The sequence below is a fragment of the Mastacembelus armatus genome, chromosome 1, assembly GCF_900324485.2.
Source record: "Mastacembelus armatus chromosome 1, fMasArm1.2, whole genome shotgun sequence".
NCBI lineage: Eukaryota > Metazoa > Chordata > Actinopteri > Synbranchiformes > Mastacembelidae > Mastacembelus > Mastacembelus armatus.
The window spans coordinates 11,173,410-11,191,355 of NC_046633.1; the positions used below are offsets into that span (position 1 = coordinate 11,173,410).

At 38.0% G+C, this 17,946-nt stretch overlaps 1 protein-coding gene across 2 annotated transcripts in view; it reads left to right on the forward strand.

The window, feature by feature from the left end:
* Positions 1 to 17,137, forward strand: part of camk2d2 (calcium/calmodulin-dependent protein kinase (CaM kinase) II delta 2) — a 32,900-nt gene extending 15,763 nt beyond the window's left edge. The window contains exons 3-20 of one of the 2 annotated variants that reach the window (XM_026302360.2): positions 1,407 to 1,466; positions 2,652 to 2,706; positions 3,481 to 3,546; positions 4,053 to 4,125; positions 5,631 to 5,733; positions 5,875 to 5,958; positions 6,177 to 6,271; positions 6,433 to 6,555; positions 6,802 to 6,885; positions 7,150 to 7,192; positions 8,361 to 8,398; positions 9,585 to 9,644; positions 10,944 to 10,988; positions 11,418 to 11,466; positions 12,826 to 12,901; positions 12,999 to 13,093; positions 14,186 to 14,414; positions 15,753 to 17,137. In XM_026302360.2, coding sequence (XP_026158145.1) covers positions 1,407 to 1,466; positions 2,652 to 2,706; positions 3,481 to 3,546; positions 4,053 to 4,125; positions 5,631 to 5,733; positions 5,875 to 5,958; positions 6,177 to 6,271; positions 6,433 to 6,555; positions 6,802 to 6,885; positions 7,150 to 7,192; positions 8,361 to 8,398; positions 9,585 to 9,644; positions 10,944 to 10,988; positions 11,418 to 11,466; positions 12,826 to 12,901; positions 12,999 to 13,093; positions 14,186 to 14,414; positions 15,753 to 15,756 — 1,382 coding nt within the window. In that variant the 3' untranslated portion in view covers positions 15,757 to 17,137. The remainder of the gene's footprint in view (positions 1 to 1,406; positions 1,467 to 2,651; positions 2,707 to 3,480; positions 3,547 to 4,052; positions 4,126 to 5,630; positions 5,734 to 5,874; positions 5,959 to 6,176; positions 6,272 to 6,432; positions 6,556 to 6,801; positions 6,886 to 7,149; positions 7,193 to 8,360; positions 8,399 to 9,584; positions 9,645 to 10,943; positions 10,989 to 11,417; positions 11,467 to 12,825; positions 12,902 to 12,998; positions 13,094 to 14,185; positions 14,415 to 15,752) is intronic. The other variant, XM_026302362.2, reaches the window with a different exon arrangement.
* The last annotated feature ends 809 nt before the right edge of the window (positions 17,138 to 17,946 follow it).

The window sequence follows — 17,946 nt, forward strand, 5'->3', positions numbered from 1 at the left end:
GTACAGCATCACTCATTATAATGGCCGTTGCTCTGAGTTGTTCCAAATCTGAGTCACAAGACTTTGACACAGAGATCTGAGAGTCACGTCTTATTCACCAAGTCTGATAAAATCAGTCTGATCTCCAATAGGGAACTGTATGATGCTTTCTTAGCTGCCACGTGACCAGGAGCACAGTAACATTGTTCTCCCTGAAGACAGCTCTGTGTTCACCTCATGAAATTTGGTGGTTTTCTTAAATACTGTAGGTCCACAATGCCAACTTCTAATCCTTCATGGTAACGGACAACATAAGCACTGATTGTAGTTTAAATTGTTCATAGTGCATGAACTGCTGGCAATATATGAAATCATCAGTTACAATATACATCATTTAAAATGGCAATAGCAACACCCAGTTTACAACGATATAGTGAATTGTCTAAACATTCAATTAGAAACCATTTCAAGATTAAATACCTTGATCTTAATGTCTGTTTTCAGCCTATGCAGTGAATAAAATACCTGACCAGTCAAGGTAATCTTGTCAGAAATCTAATTTCTGTATATCATAAAGCCGCTCACTGAATTGCAGTATTACAAAAAAATCTACACAAATTGTAATTAAAAGCAGAGAAGAATATGAAGGTGTTGAAGAGAATTTAAGCATAAGAAAGTGTATCTAATGTATGCAGTTGAATGCAAATGCATTGAAAACACATAATAATAATACTAATTATATATTAATTGTATATTTTCATATACAGTAATCAGAATCAGAATATGATTTATTGCCTAATATGTGGGACACAAGGAATTTTACGGTACTGTGGCTGTCAATGTACTTTGTTGTAAGTCAACAATATATACACATAAGCAAAAAATAAAAACAAAGAAATATTAAAAGAAAGAAAGATGTTTAGATCACATTTACTTTGGTTTAAGCTTTTCCATACGTGAAATTTAATCTCATTTGTGATCTTGTGAATTAATTTTGTCCTCAGGGCAGCAAAGCGAACCTGCAAGCAGATTACAAGAGCACATATTGACCCCACTGAAGGTCGGTGCACTGTAGCTGTTCACTGTTGCCTGTTTATGGCACTCAACCGAGCACATATCAGGTCACATTATTTCATCAAGCATTTCAGTTCTGATAAGGAGAAGAGCAGGGCTGACACAAAGCCAGTGCACAACATAAGCACAAACACACATACAGTAGTGTGAATGTCAAGTAGAGAAACACACACTGACGTTGACAACGATGCCCAAGCGGTGCGCTGCGTCCTCCACTGAGTCAGAACTAACTTGCAGCCAACTTCATGTTAGATGATTCAGAAAGCCAATCATAGCAAGGAATAATGAAGAGCATTAAAAATAACCTGTCTATGTTCCTCTCTGTGTTTGTGTCTCCTCTGTTTTTCTTTTAGATCATCAAAAGCTGGAGAGAGAGGCGAGGATTTGCCGTTTACTGAAGCACCCCAACATCGGTGAGCTGCAAGTCCTCGATCTCAAAACAAACACGCACGCACGCACACACAAGAACAAGAACTCACAGATACAAACGAGAACATGCATATTTTGTTCAGGTCTCTGGTGTTTCTTGCTATGGCTATTCATCTTCTAGACACAGTTATGAGAGAGAGAGAGAGAGAGGGCAAGAGAGAGGGGGAGAAAAATAAGTATGTATGTATGTGTGTGTATATACAGGTATCTAATGATGATGTATCTGTATGCTCTCCCAGCTGAGTCATCACAAAGACACAGAAGCCCTACACCTACTCTATAAACCACTGACCCTTTACACACTTTCCTCCTCATTATATCCTTTGTCCTTTCCACGCTCATCCGATCATGTTCTTTCATTTCTCTTTTAGTTGTGCATCACAGCTACGATTCCAGTCAGTTTTCTAAGATACCTACTGTCATAAAGTACAAGATGAATAAATGAATATGAATCTGTGAGAAAGTTTCTTTCCTCTTTTTGAATATTTAACTGTTGGATTTAAAGAAAAACTGTCACTGTCTTTACATCCAAAGCAAAGTCAGTATTACCCTGACAAATCATATATTTACCCAAATATAGGATATGCTTTAATATTTCTTTGTTCTCTAACGTGAAATGAGTCCCCAGATGCCAGTTCACATGGCAGAACAGTGATATACTGTATAAATGAATAACCTTATTCCTGATCTAAATGATACAGGGCTGAGTATGGGAGTACAGGTTGTGTTACTGGTGTTATCAAGATGTTTTGTTTAATTGATACTTTAGGGCAACAGCTTATTTCACAAACCATACTTACACAGCTCATACTGTAGCTGAGGCTTTCTTATCTGCATCCAGCTATTTAAAGATTTTGATTATAGGGCTCATTTGAGTCTCAGCTGTTCTCAAAAATTTCAGCTAATCACAGTAATTGTTGATGGCAACTGTGCTAAGGAACTTTTCAGGATGCGCCCACTATTAATAACAACATGAATCATCACATTAAGAGGAGGTAGAATGTATTATGCTTTGGAATTTTGCATGATACACTTGAAAAATAGCAATGTAATAATGAGGCAGAGCATACCAAATCTGATTTGACTAATCTTTTATCTGGTTTTTGTCTATCTTGTCTGTCTTCTGGTTGTGTGTTTTTGCATTTTGTTTGTTTTTGCTTCCTCTACAGTACGCCTCCATGACAGCATATCAGAAGAGGGTTTCCACTATCTGGTGTTTGATCTGTGAGTACCAGAGTATCTCTCTCTCTCTCTCTCTTACACACACACACACACACACACACAGGTACTGGTACTACAAATTTGTATGAAGTAACACCACATCCGTACAGTAAATATTCTTTGTTCTTGTAAAGCTGCATTGGGTTTATCCAGCTATGTGAATATCAGTCAGTAAGTGTGTGCATAAGTTTTACTGCTTACTGCTAGTAAACTGATATAAGACAACCTAAAGAATATTTTAGCTTGTAAAGTCTTTATTATATAGCCTTTAATGAACTGAGCTAACCCAAGTGATGAAAAAACAGCTGTATGGCCTGTTGAAACTCCAAAAATAATGAAATATAGGCAAGGCATTTAACTTGATATGAATAACATTAACTGATTTTGAATTGCATTGCACAAAAACTGCACAACTCACCCCAAACTACAAAACCATATACTAATAACGTCAGCCTGATGACTAATAGGTTAACACTGTATGTAAATATAAATAAAATAAAGTAATACCCATGTTTACAAAAGACTGACAGTTAAGGTATTACTTGGCTAATTATCTGTTAGTTGTGTGACAGTTATACACACAGACACATGACACAAAAAATATGGCTTCAGCTAAATTAATATTTATACCTATATGATTCAGAAAGATGATTACAAAAACTCTCTCCAGCACGTCTTTATGACTAAGTACAGTTAAAGGACAACAAATGACTGTGTTTGTCTTCATCAACAAGACAGAAACGTGGACACACTAACATAGTGTCTGTTTACCCACAGGGTGACGGGAGGAGAGTTGTTCGAGGACATCGTAGCCAGGGAGTACTACAGTGAAGCTGATGCCAGGTAACACACACACACTGCTGAGCACAGCAGCCATTATGCATCGCTGTCTGTTACTAGAGAGAACAACGTGTGCCCATACAAGTGTGTGTATATTTGTGTACTTCATATTTGGCTGTCTCAGAGGTATGATACAGCTGCCTTGTTTCATAAACTTCTCATGGTGATTAACGACACCTAGCCTATGGTATTAATCATATGCAGCTTACCTTACACTGCCAACTTTATGCTGACATATTTTCTCTACAGAGAGAAAGTATGTGTCTTTGTTTTTTGTCATACACTAGATATACCTTTGGTAATACAATAAATCATGTGAAAACTTGTTACTTGAAGTCATCTGTCAGGAAAAAAATCACCCATAAGAAGGCACATAAGATTGTTTCCTTTTCTTTTGCTCTGATTAATATTCTTATTCTTGTTTTCTCTACCTTATTCCTTTCCTTTCCGTCTCTCCTTCCATTTGTTCCATCACAATCCTGTGCTCGTTCATATTCTGCTGTCCTCAGTCACTGCATACAGCAGATCCTGGAGAGTGTCCATCACTGCCATGTTAATGGGATTGTCCACAGGGATCTGAAGGTTTGTATGACCGCAGCCACAGCTGGAGCCTTATTGAGTCCTCTCTCTGTACAACAGATAGCAACATTCACAATGACACTCCCCCGCAGAAGCTGAAGTTTTAATTCTCTTGAATGAGAAGAAAAATCATATCAGTATAGAGATTTTCTGAGGTAACTTCCCTTTATTGCAGGAGAGGCCCTAAAAGCTTTGGACATTTAATAAGGCTGATTTGACCTTGATCTAGCTCTGAAAGTTTTGGTTTGTAGGATCTGGATTCAAACCCACAAAATCTGCTGACATCTGAGGCCCTTGTATTGTTTCATTAGATCGTTGTTGAGCTAGTATTAGTGCTAGTATTATGTAATATTTTTGGTTAAAGACCTGTCATGCCAATGTGAAGAATAATAATCCTCTTATAATACTACCTCTATGATGCAGTCTGCATGGTAGGATCTTTGTGTGTGTGTGTGTGTGTGTGTGTGTGTATGTGTGTGTGTGTTTTTATACTCACCTCAGATTCTCAGGAATGACCAGCATTTGCATAAGTATGTAAAAACTATGTCAAAATGTGAAAGATTTTCAAGGTCATGAATATTGTGCAGAGAAAAGAAAATTCAAGAAAGCTTATTTAAAAATGTTCAACTTGACTGTGAGCATGAAAAGAAACACTGGGGGAAAAAAAAAACAATCCAGAATAACCGCAATGGCTTATCAGATTTACAATCTGGCTGTTTTATAAGGGGAGATGTCCTTTGCAGAAGTGATTTAAAGTTTTCAGATGCTTCATAATCAGGAGGATTTATTCATCATTATGTAAATTATTATGTAGATGTGTCCAGTTGTCAGTTAATGTCTGTGTCTTGTTGAGTCATATGTCTGCCATAAACTGACTGCTCATAGGCTGTCTGTTATTGGAGTCTCTAAATGTTAGGAAATGTATTATTCATTAGAGCACACTGTCTAACTGGCCTTAGGTTAGCAAAGACCTTTCTGCACCTGTGTCCATGTCAGTGTATGTGTGTTTGTGTGTGTTTGAGAGTGTGTGTGCACGTGTGCTTGCATATATTTCTGATTGTGCTAAACTGTGTTAGAGTGTGGTGCTTGTTTGTCGTTAGCCATATGTAGCGAAGTTACTTGTTTCTGCACCCATGTCTTCTGTTACACCACACCTCCTTCCTGTATCCTTCTCCCTGCAGTGTGTACTTTGTTCCCGCTCATGGATTTTCTAACAGAATCCATTAGACTGAGGGAGTAAGTCCACAGCTCCAGCATGGAAAATGTCTGTAATCATTTGGTCACAAATGATTTGGTCCCATGCACATTTCTGTTTCTCTGTCATTTGTGTGGCAGAAAGGGATTTACCTCAGACACTGATTTAAGAACAGTTTAGCATTGTTGACCCCTAATGATTTGGATTAGGATTTGGTTCGGCTAATCTGATCTTAGATCTGTGTCTGTGGGCGGCCTGTTCCCCAAGCGTATGACCTCTCACCTCTTACCTGTTTGACTCCGCCCCCCCCCAGCCTGAGAACCTTCTATTGGCCAGTAAGCTGAAGGGGGCGGCGGTCAAGTTGGCTGACTTTGGGCTGGCTATCGAGGTGCAAGGGGACCAGCAGGCATGGTTTGGTAAGTATTCATCCATCTATTTTTCAGCCTGAATCAGTTGGTCGACCAAGCAAACAACCAATTAATCAAACACTCAACCTGAAACGCCCACTCCCACCTGCCATTCCACATCTCCTCTCGCCCTCCATGTCACTCCACTAGGTTTTGCTGGCACTCCAGGCTACTTGTCTCCAGAAGTTCTCAGGAAAGACCCATATGGGAAACCAGTGGACATGTGGGCCTGTGGTAAATAACAATCAAATAATGTCACTGCAACTGTTCAAATTATTTTGATGCTGGAGCTAAAGCCTCAATGTGTGAGAACGCAGTATGTCCTGCACCGGCACTGCAGCATTAAATGAGTGATTTTTATTTTGTTGTTTAGTAATGTAGGCTTGATTAATATAGAGCACTGCAGTATATTGCTCATTACATGCTTAGCTTCACATGTCACATTCTTACAGGTGTAATTTTGTACATCCTTCTGGTGGGCTACCCTCCCTTCTGGGATGAGGATCAGCACCGCCTGTACCAACAAATTAAGGCTGGGGCCTATGACGTAAGTTTGTACACGAATATATGCTAGGGCTATTATTGAAAATAAAATTTAGTTTTAGTGAATTTCTTTGACTTTATACAGGAAGAATATTACAATCAGATAATGTCAGATTTTCCTGTATTGGCTTTGATTTGATTTGACATTATCTTGTTTTTTGACAGTTTCCATCCCCAGAGTGGGACACTGTAACCCCTGAGGCCAAAGATCTGATCAACAAGATGCTAACCATCAACCCCAGTAAACGCATCACTGCCGCAGAGGCCCTAAAACACCCGTGGATCTGTGTATGTAGTACACACACCGAAACAGAGATGTAGAGTAGAAACACATATACAGATGAAATAGCTCAGACACAGAAATGGACTGACACACTAATGATGAGTAACATATTGCCTAAATGCTATATTGTCTAACTTTGAACACACATAACCATCCGCAGTCACACTGGCTACACATGCATCCATACATTCCTGACTCCCATTGTTTCTGTTCTCTCTTAATCCTCAAATCCTCTCATCTTCTTCCTACAGCAACGGTCCACTGTAGCTTCCATGATGCACAGGCAGGAGACTGTGGAGTGCCTGAAAAAATTTAATGCCAGGAGGAAACTGAAGGTGAGGCTCCTGACAGTCCTTCACGTTTCCATTTATGTGGAACAATTCATCCAGCCATCTTTCTCTTTCCTACCTCTCTCTCTGTCTTCTTCGATCAAGACTTGTCAGGGTAACTTAGAAATGATGAGCTGTTCTCTAAATCCTTCAAGTTGCCCTTTTCCTGTGCTTCACTTTCTTGCTATAACCTTATAATTATTCCTTCTATTTTCTCTTCTTTCCTTCCATCATCATTCCCTCCTTCTTTCCTTCTTTTTTATCATGCAGGGAGCCATACTGACCACTTTGCTGGTCACAAGAAACTTCTCAGGTATGTCTCTTTCAGCCTAGTGTCCAAAACCTAGTTTTCCCAAAGTAAAAACATACATTTTCTGAAACAGGTTGTTGGAAAGGCTCCTTAGCCTTTAATATTAGAGGTATAGTTTGGTTAGGTACCCCATGAAAGTGCATCTTCTAGTCATGAGGAAACAGATCAGAGGCAGTACATGGGACAGTAGTCAGTAGTCAAATGTGTAGTCAGGATTTAATTGTGAATAAATCATTGCCTTGTTAACGTATTATGAAATGCCTTCGATCTGTTTCAACAATGCCTCTGATAAACAGAGTCACGTCTCATTATCTCTCTAGCTGTTGTTCTACCACTCTACTTTGCACTCTGCCATATTTTTTGCATGTATTTCCTTTGATCTATCTCTAATTTCTGAGGCGCTTACTTGCCTCCTTTCTCTCGTCATTCTACAGTAAAATGCATTAGTGCATTTGTGTCTCTTTTTATTCATCATCTTCTTCCTTTTTCAATTTTCTTTCCTACTTTTGTTTGGATTGTGGTATCCATTTGAGGTAAGATGTTTTGAATGATGGGAAAATATGTGGGCTTGGGCCCAATCATTAAGATCGAATTTTTAGGGTATCTTACTCTAATAGCCAATCACATATTGCATGAAGATGAGGCGTTCGGTATTCAGAAGAGTGATACTGAACCTCACCTTTGAAAATGTGCCAATATGAGCTGAGAGTGAAATTTAGACACAGCATGCATTTTGAAATGCAATGTTGTGTTTGAGTTCTTGATACCATTAGAAATAAAGGAAGAAAGAATTGGTGGGATTGTATGTGTGGGCACTAGTGGTTAAATGCATGTGTATAGTATGCAAATTTAAGAATGCTGTGTGAGTCTGTTGAATATGGGTCAAATTTCCGTTTCATCAGCTAATAAATACACTCCCAGTCAAACACCCACCCTCACGTGAATTAGAATGTAGTCAATGTAGATGAACAACCTTGAATTAATGATGATGCCATTCAGAGCATCTGTTGCATTGCATTATGGATCTTGAAGTTGTTTTTTTGCACCTGAAGTTGGAAGTTAAGCACATTTGATTGATACGCTTGCTGCATGTTAGGGTATCCTCAGGCTCAGGACTCTGTTCGTGAACCATCATGCTGAAATGCTGTCTCTTTCTTTCCTTCCACAGCAGCCAAGAGTTTGCTCAACAAGAAGCCAGATGGTGTTAAGGTGAGCTGCTTTGCACAGTGAAGAAAATGCTTTATGTGCACTAGTCTGTTGGAACACAAGTGTCTAAAGAGCCTTGTGGATTATTATTATTATGCATTTTGCTTGTCACTTCAAGCAATGGGCAGTGGTTGTTTTCTTAGCTTGATCTCACAGTTGTTTTGTGGCACAGCAGACCAGATTGCTAATGTGAATCACGTTTCTCGTCTGTTCATCTTTTAAAAGAAACTGGTATCTATAGTGCCATATAACGTCCCTTTCTTTAATAGACCGCTTCTCGTGTTTTTAGAACCCTGGTGTGATGTGTCCTGATTTCTCTGTGTATGAGATCCAATCAGAAATTAACACTTGGTGCAGAGGTGCTTGTGAGAGAGTTTTGTGTGAATGTGCAATTCTGATTGCCAGTTACATTTAAGTGGTTATGCTGATTGAATGTCAGTATACCTAGCTTGAACTGATGTCACTGTGTTTTGGCCTGTGGTTTATCATGTTGCAAAATCCATTCTAACAGGGAGTTTTTCCTCTATTCCATCTGACCCTATCCTGTGTAGAAATTAGAGTCAAAAATGAATAAACCTGAATGTAGTATTAAGTTTGGATTATACTGTGAACATGGAAAATATAATGTGATGTAATATAGTGTGCAGAAAACTAGGGAAATGTGATCTTATCCAATTATTGAATCCAGATTAAATCAATTACCCTGTATAGTTTTTCTTTACCATAAATGTCATAACCGATACAATTTATTTCATGTTAATCGAGTCCTGCCCACATCTTAGTATATAGATTATTCATTTTTTTAATCTTTGTTCTTTAACAGTTGGTTGGACCAGAACATATTTACATTCATATGAACAGACAATTAATTTTTTTAACTTGAAAAAGACTCCTTTTTGATTATTGGTAAGCTACTGAATAAATGTTTTCTTACCTGTTAATTCATCATGCAGTGAGGAAGGTGGTGAAAATAAACTTTTTCCTCTTGAGCTCCTCCTTTGCCATAACTAACAGACTAACATTCCTTTAAAATTTTTCCCAGTTTAACTGACCTGACTATGTTGTAACACTTGGTAATATCAGACATTTTGTACATGAGTGGGAATTATCTCTTGGGAATGGACCCTAGGCAGAGAGTGTGTGTAAGTGGGTCTGAAAAGTGTGTCATGTCCACTCTGCACCTCTGCAGGTCAACAACAAAGCCAACACAGTGACCAGTCCTAAAGACACTGGCCCTGCCCCTGCACTGGTATCCACACACACACCCTTCACCTACACCTTAACCTTCATCCACAGAATATCCATACCACCACACACCCCACTGTGGAGGAGGTACTGGTTCACCCTTTCACACAGACAGATGAACTTAGCCTCTTAACTAGGTGCATATGAATACAGAAAATATAATGGGTGATTAGAAGACCTAACATGTAGCTCAACTTTAGGCTTTCCCTGAATGAAATAGTATGTAAAAGCTTTTGTGACTGTGCAGCATGACTTAGCTCCTGCATATTTGATATAGTAACTATGAAAGGTAGTGTACTTATTAGAATTCAGATCAGCATCTTAGCATGCATGGGGCTTACTGAGCTTGGCCACAGATTTGCTGGATCTGTATATTGTTAATGTTGGGTTGGAGCAATAAGCCTTTACACACGTTTGGATGGGACTTTTGTCTTGTATGGTCCTAACACAACAGCTAGGGCAACCTATACCTCAAACCCCCATCCCTGCTCCTTGTTCCCTGTGCCATTCACAAAATTATCCCATGTCATAAACTATACTTTACTGCTTACTGTGTTACATATGAAAGTAAAATTCCTGGATGTTCCCATGGATGTGTTATTCAAAGTTCGTCGCTCAGACATTTCGTCTGTGCATGGCTGGAGTGTGAGGATGTCGTCTCCTTAGGCTCAATATGATGCTACATACCCAAGTGGTTTGGCCGTCAGTCATTGGCTTGCGCATGGTGTCTGTTGACTGGCTGCCTACGTCACACCACATGACTGCTGCTCTGCATGATGTCAAAGGCTTTCTGTCCCCTCATTTGCTGTCAAGATGATTACGCATGAACAGAGACACATGGCATCTTTTTCTCTTTCTATCCTCTTTCCTCTCTCCATCACACACACACACACACACACACAGATGATGTTATAATCTTGTGTAATCTGGGTGAGTGAGGGGCTGAGCATGTCATCAGGATCGATTCCACAAAAGTGCGGACATCTGATTATCAAGGCAGGACACTGGTGAGGGCTGATGAGAGAAAAGCACACACAAAAAAGATATTGAGCAGCAAAGCCATGCTGGCATAGAGATAAGAGCAAGATAATAGAAAAACAAGTGAGCACAGAAGGGTTTATTTTATTTGCTGTCACAGATAGATGTAGAGATGTACAGATATGTGATAGACTGCCTCCTCAGCCTTCACATTCTGAACATTTAGCATATAGACCCATTTGCTTTACTAGTCTTTGTGCTATCATACTTTTCTGGTTTCTTTAGTCATTTCCTCTGACAATTTTCTGTCACTTCTTCTCTTTAGGAACCACAGACAACTGTGATCCACAATCCCGTGGATGGAAACAAGGTATTACAACAAAACCATCATTTTCATAGTTTTCATAGCATTTAATTATATTAAAATTGTTTGCTCTTGGATCTTAGGCTAATTCTTTTCACAGTACAGACAATAACAGCATTATCTCCCTCCACCAACACTAACAGCTTTTATCTGGGCCCGAGCTTGACAGGCCCTAACCATGTAATTGCAACATCCCTGGTTTATGTCCACTTTGGATCTCTGTTCCATGCTCCTCTCTCCTTCTCTCATTTATATTGCACAGAAAAAAAATATTAAAAACCTCCCCTTATACATTTAAAAATATATTTTTAATAATACATGATCTGTGTTTGTAAGAGCTCTTTTTACTCCAACAAAACATACATTGTACAAAATCATTACTGATGTATATATTACAAATACAGAGTATAAAATGTGTATATTCTTATTCTTAAGGAATCCATTGAGAGTGCAAACACTACTATAGAGGATGAAGATGTTAAAGGTAGGGGCTGTTATGTTTTTTGCTGATTTGCTCGTATTACAGTTCTTACACTATGAGGTTCCAACAGCCACTCTTATAATCTCTAGCCACTCTTTTCTATGCTTTTCTTCACCCTGTTTTGTAACTTAGTTCAATTGTAGAGCTAGCTAACTGCTGCACCCCCCCATCTGGCTGTCAACTACTCTTACAAAATGCAGTCTGCCCTATTATTTATTTGTCCTAACCTCCCTCATGTCTTCAAGTTTCTCCCACTTTATGTCTAAGGTTGATGCTGAATGTTGTTAACACTGCTTGTTTGTGTGTGTGTGTATGTGTTTTGTAATTATTTTTATTACATTTTCCCTTTTCTTACATTTTGCTGAAAATATAATTTTTGTTTTCATAGCCAATGTCCTTCCTTCGCCCATATATACTGTACATACATAGGGGATGCCTTAAACAATTCCTATTTCTGTTACGTAACCTACCCAACATATGCACATGACAGCTTTTCATCTGTGCAGCTTAGCGACCAGTATCTTGTGCTCTAAAAGCTGTTCATCACAGATGTCTAAGTCAACATGGGTTCAGAGTAAGTCCCTCAACTGCTGGGTAGATGCTCCATTTTGTTCTGCTCCTATTACTCACCATTGGAGGAAACTCTTCTTTATACGTAAAATGCCTTAATCTTGTGTTAATAGTTTTCAAAATACCTGCCTCATTTATACTGCTAGATGTTTGAGGTTATTGCTCCTTCTACTGCAATGACTCTCCCCAGTGAAAAGAAATCTCTGCTTTGGAGTTTTCATTTATCTGCTCCTGCCCTACAAAGTAGTCTTCTGCATTTGAATTAAAGAAGATACTCATGATTTGCCTTTCACCTAAATACTGACTCACATACACACTGAGCATTGTAGTTCATGTATATGAAGGCAATGTAAGTCAAGGACAAATTGACAGAGTTTTTCTTTTTTTATTATTTAACATGCCTTTTTGTTACACATATTAAGTAATTTCTTTCAATATCCCCCAGCCTGCACCAATAACAATAAAGGTAACTGTCAACATTACTTAGTTAAAACTGCTTTTGTAACAAATACTTGCATATGAGCATTGGTTTGTCTTTGTTCATTCTGGCCTTTTTGAGTCAAAGGAAGCCCATCATCCTGCTTCTTCCTGCCTGATATCACTATTAGTCATGGGAGGCCTTCTTTGTTTTGTAACTCATGACATAGCAAAAACTTTGTGAAATCCTTTTCAGTGCCTTCCATTTCTAATAACTATGAAATCCTGCTAGTTTGTAGACTAGACTTGGCTTGAAATACAAATACAACTAATCAGTGTTTGTCGATGATGATGTTTTGTGATCTTGTGTTCTAGCTCGCAAACAAGAAATTATCAAAGTTACTGAGCAGTTGATTGAGTCTATCAACAACGGGGACTTTGAGGCCTACGCGTAAGTTTTTTTCTTCTTCTCTGCATTGAACACCTAAATGGATATGCTGATTTACTTACTTCCTTTGCTGATTCTCTTTCATGTTTTGGCATAACAGGAAGATCTGTGATCCGGGTTTGACTTCCTTTGAGCCCGAGGCCTTGGGCAACCTGGTGGAAGGACATGACTTTCATCGCTTTTACTTTGAGAATGGTGAGCACAAAAACATGAGTTTTGCAAAAAAAAAAAAAAAAAAAAAAAAAAGAATTTCAGCAACATCATCAGGACAGTTACAGCCAGCCTGAAACCTTTTACTGAATACATGAATAAAAACAAGCTAATTAGAGTACCAACAAAGTCATTCCGGTGAGAAGGAATTTGTCACAATGTGAAATGCTGTTGTTGAGAGTGGTTGAAATTTTCAGCAGCTGTGGATCTGGGGTTGCTCCAAAAGGACCTAAATTTAAACCAGATGTTGAAAAGGAGAGAGCTCTTTGGAGGGTTTCTTTTAAGGTCTGTCTGTATTCTTCCTTCCCATGAGCTTGTTTGTCTCTGTCCACTCTGCAGATTTTAAACTGAAAGATCTGTTATCAACCTGTTTTGGACTAATATTGGCATGGTTTGCTGAATTTTCGAAAGAAATTTTGTTAAATTTCACTGTACCAGAGAACCAAAAACCTGTTTCATTCTCCTTGGGGTGCACTTGAATAGCTCACACACCACACGAACTTTCCTTTTAAAATAGTCAAAGATAGGGTTGCAATGTTCCACTAATTGGACCCTGTTGAGGCAGGTCACAAGCTGATAGGCAGCAGCAGAGAATTCACTGTAACAGCCTATTGAGCAAATTTCTGCAGAAATCTGACTTAAAAACCTCACACATATTTACTTTGAAAATAAGCTGCACAGAGACACAGAAAAGCTTTTGGGAAATGAACATGTTTGTATGAAAGAGAGTGGAAATTGTCCATTTGTGGGTATGGGCTAAAATGTTATCAAATGTGTATCAAAAAGCAGTCCTGTCAGTTTACACTTCATGTTTTCTACAAGGGCATGGCTGGTATTTGGTATTGAACAGTCGTGTTAGATATTTGCATTTTTTCAAAAGTTGTTACCCAGCATGAGAACATTATATTCAGTTAATACAGTGGTTACTGTCTTTGCCAGATCTCACTTGAAAACGAGATTAGGAATCTCAGTGGGACCTTAGCTGGTTAAATAAAGGAAATTGAAATTGAACAGAATTTGATACACTCATATAATCACATTTTGTCCCTGTAACCAGCCACTGTGTCTCATTTGCAGTGCTGTCCAAAGGGAATAAGCCTGTGCACACCATCCTCTTGAACCCTCATGTGCACCTAATTGGGGAAAATGCAGCATGTATTGCTTATATCCGACTCACCCAGTACATGGATAGCAATGGCATGCCCCGCACCATGCAGTCGGAGGAGACCCGTGTGTGGCATCGTCGTGACGGCAAGTGGCAGAACATCCACTTCCATCGCTCCGGCTCGCCCAGCATCCCTTCACAGTAAGAAACAGAAACACAGCAGAAACTTTATTAAAGAGAAACTAAACAGCCAAAGTGTATGTTTTTTTTTTTTTTTGTTGAAACCCAGCGGTTAAACCTCACCTTGCTCTGCAGAAGTGTACTCCAAAGTGTGCTCAGTACACACTGACATCACTGTTGGGTGTGGTTATAGGTGCAACAGAGCAAATTTTCTGTATGCACCCATCTGATTGCATGTGATCAAAGGTGCAACAGGCCTGAAACTTTAACCAGAGAGGTCAGTCAAATATTACTTTACTTAATAAAGTTACTCGTGAGAGTAAAGTAACCAAGAAGTAATTGACCAACCACTGTTACCTGTAAATCTTTCCATTCTAGTACTGAGTGTAATGCAGTGTACAATTATAAAGGGATCAGATGTATCCCATGAGATTTCTTAAGATTTTTATGAAAACCTCTGTTAGTCAATAATATTAGATTTAATTGGGTAGCACCAATAAACTCAAGGTGGCTGAGAAACTGCAGGGTATTAAATATGCACTTGTTGGCAGCATACAGTATATGATATAGTTGTGCTCTCTAACCGAAGCAGAGAAATCCAAACATTTGAGAGGCCTGCTGTGTCTCCTTACAGTTCTTAAACTACAAAACGCTGGTGGAGTTTAGTTAAGTGACTTGTTGATTCAAAAGTGCAGTAATTAAGAGCACTGATATTGTTTTGCTTGACAGCAGATTCTGTAATGCTCCACATCAAGTAACTGGATGAACAGGTCAGGACACATAGAGGTGTAACCTCTCACATTGAGTTATACCCTGAGATATCAGTCAAGTAGAACATTTACAAAATCACACATTCCGGTGAGGTTTTACAAAAACAAAGGAAACGTGAGGGTGGGCCCAAGGTATGTAAGTACATGTACGGTGGTTTTGTGCCAGGGCCTTTTACTTTTCAGCTGTAAGTCTTCATGCTCTTACATGTCTTATGGTCTACTATGAAAACAACATCTACTGATCTCATTACAACTCGAATTCTGAAAAAGTTGGGATGCTGTGTAAAATCTACATAAAAACAGAATGCAACAATTTACAAATCTCCTAAACCCATATTTTATTCACAATAGAAGATAGAAAAAAACATGTTGCTGCCAAAATTACCTTATTTTTTTCTTAAGATGGTACAGTATCTCAGTCTAAACATTTTTTTTCTCTGTTCTATTGTGAATAAAATATGGGTTTATGAGATCAGCATATCATTGCATTCTGTTTTTATGTAAATGTTTTTTGAAATTGGGGTTTTGTTTCTTTAACTGTCAGCATGCATTTGTACAATGTTCATGTTCTCTTTTGTTTTTGTTGCAGTTAATGGAATATCAACATGTGGTCAAAAAAAGAAGCAAACATCCCATCAGCAAACTTAGTAGGGCAGTCAACTAGCCAACCTGTGACTGCTCTCTGACCTTTGACCCTTCTATAAGGATATGACATCGCACAGGACACAACTATTAATACATTTTACTGTTATGGCATTTTATTAATGGACATCATTCGAAACCACTACTGAGTGGATGCACACCGTATTTGGACATTATGAACAAGCATACCGATGACATTTCTTTTTTGTTTGTTTTTTAAGCTGTTTTGGTATGCATTTTAAATATAAAATAGAGATGTTTAAAAATCTACTACTGTAACTCTTCTCCCAAAAATTAGTTCTGTATTTTTATGTGTACTTATGTGTGTGCAATACAAAAAAACAACAAAAAAACAACAACAAAAAAAAAAACCTTTGGAAGATCAGAATGTTAAAACTGAGCTTGCTTTAGTTCTGGTGATGTATATACATTGTGGTTGTTGATAAAAACAAAAACAAACATTAAAATTGCTATTCTTGCTATCAGAGGAATTAAGAGTTTACGTAAAATCTGGTTTCTGGGCTACATTTATGTTTGCTATGAGCTACAGTAAGTCATACTGTTTAAATTGTCCAATTTCAAAACTATAATATTAATTTACATGTAAAGAAAAAAAACCAGAGCAGCTTAAACTTTGCATTGAGATATGTTTGCCTTTATATCAGTGAAATAAGAAATAAGAGAATGTAGCATATATGTAATATATGAAAATACAAGACTATTGCATAGTGCATGGGGTGGGGATATTGTGAGTATGATCATATGAAACTATAATATCTTCTATTTGATTTGTGAATCACTTACTTGTATGTTTGCATTTGTTGATGTCGTGCATCAGTCCTGTCCCAAATGTTTCTAATGTACTCCAGTATCATGGAACTGCTGTAATTACAATAACACAGTTATGGTTGACATCCAGCATAAATATCAAAACCTCATATCTAAGAGGAGGGAAAATAAACTCCTGGTTATAGAAGCACCCCTTACATTTTGTATAAAGATGAGAAGCTCATTTTCATAATGTTTGTACTTGTATTGTATGACTGTATGTAGGGTTTATGTTTATGTCATTTTATTCTTGTCATTTCCAGTGTGTTTCTTTGCAGTTGCACAGAGAAGGTAGGAGACGATGACGTTGGAGCAAAGGCGAATTAGTCTCCGCCTTCATTCAGTTGAAGACTAATGAGTCTGGAACCATTATAAAAACATTGAATTAAAGAACATTGAAATCATACAAGAATATACTAATAGCACAGTGAAGGAGAGGACATTTGGACTGTTTGAATGAAAGTTGGACTGTAATAAATGTTGGGATGTCTTCCTTGACGATCAGTGCTTCTACTAGTCAGTGGTCTCCTTACTACTGCAGGACAATGCCAGTGTCTGTCATCTTTACTAGTTTTAATCGGTTTGTCTCTTCTTTTTAAAGGGGAAAATATAAAAATTTCTTTTGACAAAACGTATGATGTCAATGCAATGCAACACTCCTTATATGGTGTGTACCTGTTGCCGGCATGGCAATGGATGGCTTAACATGTTTAAGAAATAAATAAATCAGCTTAAGGTGTGATAATTAATAAGTTTTAACTTGTTCGGTGTTTTGTTTGATTATTAATACCCTGACATGCAGATAGAGAGGAAAGCTGCTGCAATGTGTGTTAGACTAAGTAAATGACTTTTCTTTGTGACCTTTATTCTATGCTAATAAATATTTTGAATATACATACATGATGTTAGTCCTATAATTACAATAATTATGGTCTCCAGACTAAGTATAGCAATCTGAGTTAAACTAATATTTAAAGAGTTGCGTACAAAGAGTGAAAAGTCACTCTCAGTCATTCATATTATTTTCTGAAATGATGGCGACATCTTGTGGATATTGCAGGGTGTATAATGTGCTTATCTGTAACAACGGTGGAATGAAAACTACACAACTCCTGATAACTATACCTTTACCTTACACTGTTATATAAAATACATGTTGTAGTACAGTGAAAATTGGATTCTACTGTACTTCCTATGGTGTATAAAGACCCATAATCTTTAAATGTGGAGGTCAAAATGTATTAATAGAAATGCATTAACCATTTCTCAATAGAGTGTTTAAGGACAGTTTTGGCATCTAAGAAGTGCCATGC